Here is a 13,579-nt window from a genome sequence, read left to right as displayed (position 1 = left end):
GCCTTAGACCTACGGCTCCTCTAAAGGTCAGTCATTCACATGTTAGTATAAATCACAACCACCTTCCTTCTAAATCCTGGCCAAGAAGGAACAACATTTTTGACTGAAGGAGAGAGAAAACAGGTGGAGAATTTGGTGGAAACACAGGCCTGGGTTTTGTTCTTTATTTTTTTTTGAGATGGAGTCTCGCTTTGTCACCCAGGCTGGAGTGCAATGGCATGATTTTGGCTCACTGCAACCTCTGCCTCCCAGATTCAGGTGATTCTCCTACCTCAGCCTCTCGAGTAGCTGGGACTACAGATGCATGCTACCATATCCGGCTAATTTTTGTATTTGTAGTAGAGACGGGGTTTCAGCACGTTGGCCAGGCTGGTCTCGAACTCCTGACCTCAGGTCATCCATCTGCCTCAGCCTCCCAAAGTGCTGGGATTACAGGCATGAGCCACCGTGCCCAGCCATGCTTGGGTATTTGGATGGGAGATAATGCAGTGAGAGAGGACAGTAAAGTCAAAAAACAGAAGAGTCTAAATGGCTTTTCTTGGATGGAAGAAAATTCTTCCAGTTCTCCCTTATGCCTGGAATCTAAAAGTCAGCTTGGCAATGCAGTGATTCAGCTCCACTTTAAGGCAGACAAACCTCACCATGGAAAGGCTTGGAAACCTACCTCCCAATGGGACGTGCTGCTAGGAGAAAATGTGAATGGAGTTCCAATCAGCTCAACCAAAAAGCAAACTTTTCTACCACTGCTCTGTTCACTAGAAGCAGAGAGAACAGCATCTATTCGTGTAGCAAACACTATTCCAAGATGCTCCCAAAATGCTTTTTCTACAGGTCTCGGGCACACCAGGAATACAGCTTTTCCGGTTTGATGTGAGTTTTATACACATTTGGTATCTGTACTTACTTCTTTCCTTTCTGAAATTATCTCAACTAACATTTCAAAATGTAATCACTCTGTTAAAAGGGCAAAATACATAAATATCAATTCCACAATTCATGTATAATGTTGATTCTTCAGAGTAAAGAAGAATGTTATAAAAGGATAATTTGTCAGCTTTCAGAGTAGAAGCATCAACATTTTTGTGTGTATGTGTGGAAGTCACCTTCCTCCTTTGAGAATATGGGTCCTTCTTCCAGTCTGCAAAACTGCTCTTACAGACTGGCACATCCCATTTTGCAGGCATGTTTAGGGGAGTTCTGGGTCCCTAATGCTCACCCATAAATCTGTGTCACTTAGCTACTGAGAAACGCTCTCTCTCCAGGCTCCAGTCCTCACTGGGATCTGGCAGTGCTGAGGGATCAGTCACGCGGGGGCACCATGCCTACACTTTCCGCATTAATGGGAAAAGACACCTGAAAAACACCTCGGAGCCCCTGAGGACCACGTCACTGAGCTGTGGGGCTTCCTGAAACACAGGAGAACGCAAACAACCTGCCGGACATCATTCTCCGCGCCACTTACCTCTCCCCAAATCCCGACCGTGTCTCGGATGTCATTTTTGCAGTAGGAAAGTTGCCTGATGCAGTTGTTGACCGCAACACTACTTTTACCTGGGGCGAGGTCTTCTTCTGCCATCTCTACCCATCCCAGAGAACGCACAGCAAAACACTGGAAGATAGAGTAAGAGGACAGAAGTCACTCCATGGTTTGGCCAATCATACCAGTTTACACTACTCCCCTCCCACAACTACAAGGTACTACACTTAATGCACTTTTATTTGCTTCATTATGTTCAATCATCTAATTGAGTTAACAAATCCTCTATTGCTAGAAATTAAATGGTAACTACTTTTTGCTATTTAAAAAAATGTAGTGACAAATATCTTTTTGCCTGATGTGTGCATGTGTTCAGATTTCTTCCTTAGAATAGATTACTAGAAGCAGGCCAGCTGCAGTGGCTCACGCCTGTAATCCCAGCACTCTGGGAGGCTGAGGTGGGTGGATCACCTGAGGTCAGGGGTCTGAGACCAACCTGGCCAACATGGCGAAACCCCGTCTCTACTAAAAATACAAAAATCAGCCAATCTTGGTGGTGGGTGCCTGTAACTCCAGTTACTCGGAAGGCTGAACCAGGAGATTTGCTTGAACCCAGGATGCGGAGGTTGCAGTGAGCCAAGCTGGCACCATTGCACTCCAGCCCGGGAGACACGGTGAGATTTCATCTCACAAAAAAAAAAAAAAAAAAAAGAAAAAGAAAAAAGGACTAGATTACCAGAAATATAAGTATAGGGCTTATATTACAAAAATTTGGATACAAAAATTTCTAAGCTCCTGATACCTCTTACAAGGCAGTTTTTTAAATAGTGAGAAATGCAACCCCATGAAATCTGTTATTTGGTAAGCACCTAGAAACGATGGAGACAGAATGAATTAAATACATGTTAGGCACTTGTTTCTAATAACAGAGAAGCAAGATGTTTTCTCTAATACCCAGAAAGGCAACAAAATGAGGAAAAAAAGTATCCACTCATGATAACAAATAAGTGTGTCAGGTCCTACAGCGTGACGAGGGAATCTTTACATGCTGAAGTGCTTGCAGAATTGACAGATTTGTGCTTTTAAAACCATTTATTCTTGTACCACTTAGAGATACTTTGAGATCATACTACCTCTCTTTTTTTAAAGTTCTGTAATTCAATTTTTCCCTTTAATTAAAAAAATACTATATGCTGCATATTATAACAAGTAAAAAATCCAAAGACGTATGAAGAAAAAACTTCACAGCGCGTGTGAGGGTGACTTGGCTACAGCATTTGCCTTGCCGGTGATCACCAGGGTTGCCACATGCCTGAGCTGGGTCCCTCATCCCTCTCTGCACCCTGATCCCATGCAAGCTGTCCAGCAGTTGCAGAGGCCTCCTTCCCCGAAAGGCAGACATGGAGCCACCCTTCCTTGGGAGCCAACAGACTGGCTCTCGAAGAACAGCTTTTAAAGTTTCCAAATGCGAGCTTCATAACCAAATGAAGAAATGCAGCAAAGTGTCCTAAAGTGATCACATTCGGTCTAGTGCCACCTTCCCTCTTCCAGTCACCGTGCGCAGACCGGGCACCCCCTTCCTGAGTAGCTGATCACACTTCGTCAGGGGAAAAAAACTCACCAAAGTATCAAAGACAAAACAGTCCATTTAAGCAAACACTGCGCTGATCCTTAGGTCCTAGATAGAGGAGAAGGCTATGCGACCACCTCAGCGGCCACTCTGCTGATGGTGCACAAGGTGCCTTTCATAAAGAAACCAAAAAAAGAAGGCAGTCCCCGTGACGACCACAGAAGCTACTCAGGAGTCCGAGTCTTGGGGAAAGGTTCTGCACATGTACACACTGCAGGGAACCAGCCTGATGGTGAAGAGGAGGTCCCGGGTGCCAGAGCTGGCTGTGGCCAATTCAGGGCTGGCCAGGTCTTGCCTGGCCTGCCTGCCCCTCCGCAGCTCTGCTCCCTCAGTCTCAGACCAAAGTGTGTTTCTCCAGGTGGATGTGTTGGATATTCCACAGAAGCACCCCACCAAATGTGCTGCTTTATGAAAATGCATGATTTTGCCAATGCATGACCCCTAAGTGCCCAGGCCCTGCTGTTTCTCCAGAAAGTGCTGTGCAGCCCACTAACCTCTCTCCCATGTCGGTTCCCAACCCAGGCCCCAGTCAGCAAAATCACAGTGTCCCAGCTGACTCCCTTGGCCTGCCATTCCAACCTTGTCTCCTACCACCTCTATTCAAACGTCAAAAGTATTAACTCAGTCAGTCCTCACCCCAACCCTTTGAGGCCGATACTAAGTTACTGTACCCATTTTATACATGGGGAAACTGGGTGCAGCACAGAATTGGTAAGTGGCAGATCCAGGATTCAAACCTGGGCAGTTTGGCTTCTGGGCTCCTACACTTAACCACTTTGCTATATGCCTCTGAGTTTTTCATGGGGGAACAATGTCAGATGGGGTTAGGATGGTAAAGAAGGCTGGATAAACAGCCGGTAACCTCAATACAGTTCTTTTTGTTTGTTTTTTTTTTTTTTCGAGACAGGTTCTTGCTCTGTCACCCTGGCTGGAGTGCAATGGCATGATCTCGGCTCACTACAACCTCGACCTCCTGAGTTCAAGTGATCCTCCTGCCTCAGCCTCCCAAGTAGCTGGGATTACAAGTGCACACCACCATGCCTGGTTAATTTTTGTATTTTTGGTAGAGATGGGGTTTCACCATGTTGACCAGGCTGGCCTTTAACTCCCTGACCTCAAGTGATTGGCCTGCCTTGGCCTCCAAAGTGCTGGGATTACAGGCGTGAGCCACCGCACCCAGCCCTTAATACAGTTCTGAGTGTGTGGATCAAGAGTAGGAACGACCTGCATTCTAATCTCAGCTCTCTGATGTACTGGTACTGGGACCTGGGAAAAGTCATTTACTAAGTCCCAATTTTGTTTGTTTGTAAAAATGGGAGTAATAATAATAATTACTTCAGAGGGTTTTCGTGAGGAGAAAATAAGTAGTGAACTTAGCATATAAAAAACACTTGAACATTTGTTGAATGAATGAGCAAATAAATACAGTGTCATATAACTCTTAACTGAATAATCAAAAAGGAAAAATGAAAGATTTGTTTTAGGGTGACCACATGTCCCAATTTTCCCCTCAATAGTTCTGGGGTATCCCTGTCATTCTGGCAAGATTATTCAGAGCAGCCCCTTTTACTCTCAAAAAGTGTCCTGGGTTAGACAATAAATTATATGATCACCTTGGTCAAAATTATAGTGAATTCGGCTTCTGGCATGGAAACTGGGGCTTGGACAGGGTACTGTGGCATGCCCATGTGGAAATGGGGTTCAAGATCCACAGAAGCTGCCATCAGGACAGCATCTCAGTGATCCTGGCCGGGGTGAACCCTAAGACAGTACTGTTACTGTGAGATACTTCTCTTCAAACCAGAAGTCAGAAATGCATTTTCCCACCGTCTCCAGCTGCCTACTGTAACATCCTACAACCCAGGACTGCTCAAAAGAATTCAGTAACGACAAAGAAGGTAAAAAAGAACACTGGCTGTTTTCTCTCCTTGGAGTCTAAGATGACAAAAATTTTGATATAAACAGCTCACTGAACACCAAGAGTATCATTCTTGGCTAAAATATGCAAATCACCCGACCTCATCCAAGCACTTTAAGAATACTGTTTTTGCTGGACGTGGTGGCTCACGCCTGTAATCTTAGCACTTTTGGAGACCAAGGCCAGTGGATCACTTGAGGATAGGAGTTCCAGACCAGCCTGGCCAACATGGTGAAACCTCGTTTCTACTAAAAATACAAAAATTAGCCAGGTGTGGAGGAGGACACCTGTAATTCCAGCTACTCGGGAGGCTGAGACAAAAGAATCATGGCAAAAGAATCGTTTGAATCCGGGAAGTGGAGGCTGCAGCGAGCCGAGATCGCACCACTGCACTCTAGCCTGGGCGACAAAAGCAAAACTCTGTCTCAAATAAAAAAGAAAAAAAATTGTTTTGTCATATTGATGAATACAAGCCTGACATGTTACTATAGTGAGTTTATCTAAAGTCATTTTTCTTGTGTAACCCTGCTGTTGTTTGAATTTAGTCTCTCATCTGAAGAGTTTCACCCCATTCTGTGTGGCCAAAGTGAAGGGAAACAGGTATACAGGGAATATGCAGCTCCGCCTGAGGGGCCAGCTTGGCTTCTTCCCAAAGAACGGAGCAGCAACGAGCAGCCTGCACTGTTTGGTGATGCCCCCGTGTGGCCAGGAAGGTTCATAACCACCACCACTTTCCCTTAAACCCAGGGAGGGATGCTGGGCGTAATCAGTTCTGGGAATAAAGGCTCGTCTTGGAGCATGGGAAGAACTCAAAATATTTAATGAAGTCATCTGCCACTTAAAAAAAAATGTTAATAAAAAAATCAACATATACACTTTGACTTATGCCCATTCTTCAATAATTCTTAACCAAAAGGGCAAAAGAGTAATGGTTCAGGGTAGAACCGTGTCATCAGAGGGGTCTGGATTCAAGTCATCATTTTGCTACTTTCTGGCTGGTGACTTTAGATTAAGTCACTTCAGGTCTCTAAGTCTCAGTCTCTTCATCTGTAAAATAATAATGCTACCTATATTTACAGCATGTGCAAGGCCTAAAGAAGATAATGCTGGTAAAATGCTTAGCATCATGCCTGGCAGATAGTCAAAACTTGGCAAATGCTTATTGTTATTTTTTGTTTGTTTATTGTTTTCGAGATGGAGTTTCACTCTTTCACGCAGGCTGGAGTGCAGTGGCGTGGCATCAGCTCACTGCAACCTCCGTCTCCCAGGTTGAAACGATTCTCCTGCCTCAGTCTCCTGAGTAGCTGGGATTACAGGCATGTGCCACCACGCCTTGCTAATTTTTTGTCTTTTTAGTAAAGACGAGGTTTCACCATGTTGGCCAGGCTGGTCTCAAACTCCTGACCTCAGGTGATCCACCCACCTTGGCCTCCCAAAGTGCTGGGACTATAGGCATTTGCCACAGCATCCGGCTTTTATTATTATTATTATTGATAAACTTTTACTCTTTTCTATTAGTGTATTTTAAGGATTTCTCTAGTTTAATAGATTTCAGCCAAAGCCAGCATGTAGAGATGTACTGTAGACCATGATACATATGAATATATGACCTGCAGGGCTTTCTTTTTTTTTTTTTTTTTGAGACGGAGTCTTGCTCTGTCGCCCAGGGTGGAGTGCAGTGGCCGGATCTCAGCTCACTGCAAGCTCCGCCTCCCAGGTTTACGCCATTCTCCTGCCTCAGCCTCCTGAGTAGCTGGGACTACAGGCGCCCACCACTACGCCCGGCTAGTTTTTTGTATTTTTTTTTTTAGTAGAGACGGGGTTTCACCGTGTTAGCCAGGATGGTCTCGATCTCCTGACCTCATGATCCGCCCGTCTCGGCCTCCCAAAGTGCTGGGATTACAGGCTTGAGCCACCGCGCCCGGCCTGGAGGGCTTTCTTAAAACACGTAACAGGCTGGGCACGGTGGCTCATGCCTGTAATCCCAGCACTTTGGGAGGCTGAGGTGGGTGGACCACTTGAGGTCAACAGAGTGAGACTCCATCTCAAAAAAAAAAAAAAAAAAAAAAAGAAAAAGAAAAAAGAAACACACACACACACAGAGAGAACACTGGACCCCTTCCCCAGAGTTTCTGACTCAGTAGGTCTGGGTAGGACCCAAGAGTCTCTATTTCTAACAAGCTCTCAGATGATACTGAAGCTGTGATCTGGGAGCCACACCTTGAGAACCACTGCTATAGACAGATGGCTCCTTTCTTTGCCCAAAGTTATATGGTTCCTCAGATTGAAAGTAAAATCTAGGTTCAAATCCCAGGGCTGCCTCTTACCATTTTTGACCTTGGGTGAGTTAGTTAACCTGTCTGTGTCTCAATGTCCTCGTTATAAAACGTGGGTACTAAAAATAACTTGTCTCACAACAACCTATCAAATGTTGTGAGGATTAACTGGGCTAAATTCAAGTTTGCTGCTGCTTCTGTTATTGTTGTTAGTTACTATGGGCATTTAAGGGATCTGGGTCATGGCTGACCCAGAAGGGACACAGTTTTTGACCTGGGCCCCCTTCTCTCCCATTTGTTCTCTCTTCTTCCACAGTGGAATCGAGTCATCCTATCTTAGTTGTAAAACTCATTTTGTGTGGAGCTTCTATCTCCAAGTTTTATAATACAGCCATCTTCTTGCGGAGGACCTCTCCTTAAAATGTGTGTCGTGGAGCAGAACACAGAGCAAAGCCTGGGTATCTATGACCAGATGGTCCTCAGTTCGAATTGTATTCCAATCAGTGGATGCTCAGCCTCCAGGCATCTAAGGTTACTCAGTTGAACAGTGATAAGGAAATGAAGAAGGGCAAGTGGCTGGGACATTGTAGGCCCTCAGCAAGTATGTACTTTGTTCTCTCTGGTTCCAGAAGATACTATTATTTCAATTTTTGTTTTCCCCAGTCTTCCATTTCTCTTTTAGTTTGCTGAATTTCTAGGTTTCTGTCCTTTTCCTTCCTCTGGGCTTTAATGCAGGCAGCAAAATGAGAGCGTGCTGTCAGAAAACTGGGGGATCTCCTCCAGGGACCAGGAGGGGCAGGGGATGCAGTGAGGGGTGAGACCAGGGGCCGGGAGCCAGTGAGCTGTGGGATACAGGCCTTGCCTCTAGCCAGGTGAGTTGGCCTCGGGGTACAAGACCAAAGAAGACAGTGGTAAAATGAGCTCATGTCCACTAAGGAGCATATCCAACACCCAGGGCACAGCCACTGCTCTGTGACTGTTGAGGGATAGTGACCAAAAGGTAAATGGTACCAGAACATATAACAACATTAAGTTACAGACGTTAAAAAACTAAAAAAGTTCACATCAAAAAGCTAAAATGTGGCCCAACACTACAAATTTCTACAAATGTAATCCTAATTAACAGTCATCTATGGGAATTACTTACCATTCAAGCCTAATTATCCTATAGCACAATAACAACTGTGTATTTGTGCTGATAACATTTACTGAGTGACTACTTCCTGGAGGACCTACAGAGATGAGTGCCCTTTCTTCCCTGTAGATCCATCTGAGTTAACTGAGAGTATCTGAGAGTAGATAAGTTCCTGCTCTTGAGAAGCTTGTGACACAGCAGACACATAGCAGCAATCTATAGCACGGACCATGAAGGGTGCACTGAGGCACAAGCATGGGTTGGGAGCTCATGGAAGGAGAGTTTTTTGTTTTGTTTTGTTTTTTGTTTTTGAGACGGCGTCTCACTCTGTTGCCTAGGCTGGAGTGCGGTGGCAGCATCTTGGCTCACTGCAACCTCTGCCTCCTAGGTTCAAGCAATTCTCCTGCCTCAGCCTCCCAAGTAGCTGCGATTACAGGCGTGTGCCACCACGCTCAGCTAATTTTCTGTATTTTTAGTAGAGACAGGGTTTCACCATGTTGGCCAGGCTGGTCTCCAACTCCTGATCTCAAGTGATTCACCCGTCTCGGCCTCCCAAAGTGCTGGGATTACAGGTGTGAGCCACTGAGCCTGGGCTTTTTTTTTTTTTTTTAAAATTCAGAGTTAGTGATGGACAGCTTCTTAAAAGACATAAAATTGAGCTGAGTCTTGCAGGACAGATTAATTCATTTAGTCAACAAATATTTATGACACCTACCATATGCCAGGCACCGGAGACTTATTATCAATGGGCCAAACAGACCAAACACTCTGCCCTACGTAGTATTTCAAAAAACTGGAAGGGCGTATTTGTTTGATGGCCACATCCAAGGTCACACAGCTCTGTGGGCATGGATCGAGAAGAGTAAGGTGCAACTATGGGAGAAGGGGCCCAGAGCAGAGTGGCTTGGGGCCCAGGTGTTCAAGCCACTAACTCTGGGATGAAATCTCAGGTCAGCCACTTATTAGCAGTGTGACCCAGATTACTCAATCTTGGTGAGCCTCAGTTTCCTCATCTGTTGCTGTAAGGATAACAGGGTGGACCTCATAGGGTCCTGGCAAGATGAAATGGGATGGCTTAGATTAAGAATCTTGCAAAGGGCCTGGCCCAAAGGAAATAGGTGAAAAAAGGTGACCACTATTTTCTCAAGGTCTCTGATTGCCCAGTCCTGACACATCATTGCCAGCTATGCCAATCTAGTTTTGTTTTTACAATTAATGACTGAGCAACACTAAGGATACCCCTAGGTGGTGGGGGACAGAGAGAGATGCAGAGCCTGGTGGGGGTGGGGGCTGCTCTGTCCTCTTTAGAAGGGCAGGCTCCATCTCATCAGCTGACTTCAGGGTTTTTTTTTTTTTTTTTTTGAGACAGAGTCTTGCTCTTGTCACCCAGGCTGGAGTGCAGTGATGCGATCTTGGCTCACTGCAACCTCTGCCTCCCAGGTTCAAGCCATTCTTCTGCCTCAGCCTCCCTGAGTAGCTGGGATTACAGGCACCCGGCACCACACTCAGCTATTTTTTTGAATTTTTAGTAGAGACGGGGTTTCACCATGTTGGCCAGGCTGGTCTCAAACTTCTGACCTCAGGTGATCCACCCATCTTGGCCTCCCAAAGTGCTGTGGTGTTACAGGCATGAGCCCGGCTTTTTGTTTTGTTTTGTTTTTGAGACTGAGTCTCTCTCTGTCTCCCAGGCAGGAGTGCAGTGGCACGATCTCAGCTCGCTGTAACCTCCGCTTCCCAAGTTCAAGCGATTCTTGTGCCTCAGCCTCCTGAGCAGCTGGGATTACAGGCACCCATCACCATGCCCAGCTAATTTTTGTATTTTTAGTAGAGATGGGGTTTCACCATGTTGGCTAGGCTTGTCTCCAACTCCTGACCTCAAGTGATCTGCCTACCTCAGCCTCCCAAAGTGCTGGGATTACAGGCGTGAGCCACCGCGCCCAGACACACTTCAGGGATTTTATTAAGGGTCCACAGACCTGGGAGATCCATGGATGGGCTTCAGGAAGTTCTAAACACCCTGAAAATATATCCAAAATTATGTGTGTGTATGTGTGTGTGTGTGATGGAAAGGTGGTCCAAAGCTCTCACCACTTTTCCAAAAGCTGTAAAAATACAAAGTACAGTAAATCTTCACTTAACATCGTTGATAGATTTTTAAAAACTGTGACTTTAAGCAAAATGACCTACCTTGAATAAGGTTGTTTCGTTCAACTTCTTTCAATGCTGTTTTGCTATAATGTTGATGAGAAAAAAATTTGCTTTCCTTATACATCATTTCTCTTGAAGCTGGAGTTTCTGAGAACTCACTAATAATGTTAAGGATTTACTGTACTTTAAGAGAGTTCCAAGGTGGTTAGATAGCAGAGTGCTCACTTGTCAAGACATCAACACATATTTTATGTGTGTATACACATCAGGGCTAGCAAAAGTTTTCTAGTTAGCATCACAGTCCGCTTTTGGTTAGTGGATGAGGAAAACGGTTAAATGGCTCTACAGAGGAAATGATCAGGAATTTAAGGGTGAACAGAAGAAACGGGTATAGGGAAGTAGGGAGGGGCAAGAAAGGGCTGCACAACTTCCAGGTGGCTGGCAGTTGAGCCAACAGGCAGGACTGAATGACTTGTGAAGGTGAGAAAGTCTGACCCAGGTTTTTTTTTTTCTTTTCTGAGACGGGATCTCACTCTGTCACCCAGGTTGGAGTACAGTGGTAAAATCATGGTTCACTGCAGCCTTGACCTCCCAGGCTCAAGCGATCCTTCCACCTCAGCCTCCCAAGTGGCTGGGACTACAGGCATCCACCACCACACTCTGCTAATTTTTGATTTTTTGTAGAGTAAAGCTCTCACCATGTTGCCCAGGCTGGTTTCAAGCTCCTGAGCTCAAGTGATCCTCCCATCTTCGCATCCCAAAGTGCTGGGATTACAGGCGTGAGCCACCCCACTGGACCCAACACCCAGTCTTTAATACAAGAAACTGGACAGGCACAGTGGATTGTGCTCATGCCTACAGTCCCAACTACTTGGGAGGCTGACGCAGGAGGATCACTTGAGGCTGGGAGTTCAAGACAAGCCTGGGTGACAAAGTGAGACATGGTCTGTAAAAAAATTTTTTTTAATTAGCCAGGCACAGAGGTGTATACCTGTCATCCCAGCTACTAGAGAGGCTGAGGTGGGAGGATCACTTGAGCTCAGGAGTTCGAGGCTGCAGTGAGCTAGGATCAAGCCACTGTATTACAGCTTAGGTGACAGAGCGATACTCCATCTCTAAAAAAAGCAATAATAAAATTAAAAAATGGGCCGGGTGTAGTGGCTCATGCCTGTAATCCCAGCACTCTGGGAGGCCAAGGTGGGCAGATCACCTGAGGTCAGGAGTTCGAGACCAGCCTGGTCAACATGGTGAAACCCCATCTCTACTAAAAAAATACAAAAATTAGCTGGGCGTGGTGGCAGGCGCCTGTAATCTCAGCTACTCGGGAGCCTAAGGCAGGAGACTTGCTTGAAGCCAGGAGGCAGAGGCTGCAGTGAGCCGAGATCGTGCCACTGCACTCCAGCCTGGGCAACAGAGCGAGACTCTGTCTCAAAAAAAAAAAAAGATGCAAGACACTGGTTTTGATGTAAGCCCCCTTGATATTACCCTTGATGTACCAGCAAAGGGCCTCTTACAGAGATGGCTGATGTTGTCAGGGGAATTAAAGGAGAACGTTGGCAGAGAAAAAGGAACATGCAAAAGTTTCAGCATAGAGAACAGGGATTCAACATGAGAGAAATAGAAGCCCCCGGGAACTGGCAGGGTTTTGGGGAGGATACACAGACCACTGCAGGATATGGGATTCCAGCCTGTCTTGCTAGATCCTAGGAACATGGTGATCCTGGCTGCTGCCTACGCTGCAGAGCTGCTCTATGGAGACCTTTTCTATCTGTGTTCTGGGGATCAGATGGAAAAAAGCCATGTATTCCTGCTATATGTGACTATGAAGAAGAACCTTTTTAATAATCATATGGCCCACATACTATTTATTTCACATTGGTGGCCAGAATAATGTACACTTAGGGTACATTTGTTACATTTGATAGCCCATGTTTTGTGATATTTCCCTAAGAGTTAAGAAGAGCCTTCTGTCATCTCCCACAGTTACTGCAGCCAGTAGAAACAGCAACGGGTCTGATTTCTGCCTGCAGCCCAGGGTCTTTACACCACCCAGGTTTCACTGAGAAATAAGGCAGCTGGGCCGGGTGCATTAGTTCACTCCTGTAATCCCAGGACTTTGGGAGGCTGAGGCAGGCAGATCACTTGAGGTCAGGAGTTTGAGACCAGCCTGGCCAACATGGCAAAACCCCATTTCTACTAAAAATACAAAAATTAGCACGGTGTGGTAGCACAAGCTTGCAGTGCAAGCTACTTGGGAGGCTGAGGCAGGAGAATTGCTTGAACCTGAGAGGCGGAGGTTGCAGTAAGCCGAGATGGCGCCACTGCAACTCCAGCCTGGGCGACAGAGTGAGACTCCATCTCATAAATAAATAAATAAATAAATAAATAAATAAAGGTAGTCAGTGAGCAAAGGACTGTGACCTAAAACAACTTTCACAGAGTCCATACAAAAAAATATGCAAGTTTTTCAAGGTTCAAAATACCTCTTGGATGTCGCCTCCCTAATAGAGAAGTCTTTAGTAAACTGCCATTTGTGGTCATTACAGGTAGAAAGAGTCATGTATATGGTTTGAAATATAACTAGGCTTTGCTATTGCTTTTTTTTTTGGAAATACTGAAATGCTTTTCAAATCTAAGATGTCAGTGGGTTCTGCCAGAGAGGTGTCTGGGGATTCTCTGGAGTGAAGCTTGACCCAGTTCTCCATTGGGCTGAAGCAAGGAATCAGCGTGATTCATTATTCAGCATGGCAGAGACCATGGTGGCCAGGGAGGACCCAGAGAGCATTTCTACACTGGTCCCCGTGAGTGCTTTAGCTGTTTCTGCCATTTTCCCAGACTGTCTACAACACAGTGAGCACTCAGGCAGAAAACACGATGCATGGCCCTTTGAGGCCCTGGGCCCACTAGTGCCATTTACTTAACTTTCCCCCTTCCTATTTTTCAGAGCAAGACACATAACTGGAAAAGCTCCCCTGATGTTAACCTCTGACAGGCC

General features: G+C 45.7%; 1 protein-coding gene across 13 annotated transcripts in view; it reads right to left on the bottom strand.

The window, feature by feature from the left end:
• Positions 1 to 13,579, bottom strand: part of APBB2 (amyloid beta precursor protein binding family B member 2) — a 411,855-nt gene that overhangs the window by 88,884 nt on the left and 309,392 nt on the right. For all 13 annotated transcript variants that reach the window (XM_008017573.3, XM_008017571.3, XM_038008602.2 and 10 more), the window contains one exon: positions 1,463 to 1,609. In XM_008017573.3, coding sequence (XP_008015764.1) covers positions 1,463 to 1,609 — 147 coding nt within the window. The remainder of the gene's footprint in view (positions 1 to 1,462; positions 1,610 to 13,579) is intronic.

The sequence above is a fragment of the Chlorocebus sabaeus genome, chromosome 27 (assembly GCF_047675955.1).
Source record: "Chlorocebus sabaeus isolate Y175 chromosome 27, mChlSab1.0.hap1, whole genome shotgun sequence".
Taxonomy (NCBI): Eukaryota; Metazoa; Chordata; class Mammalia; order Primates; family Cercopithecidae; genus Chlorocebus; species Chlorocebus sabaeus.
This window is presented reverse-complemented; position numbering and strand designations above follow the sequence as displayed.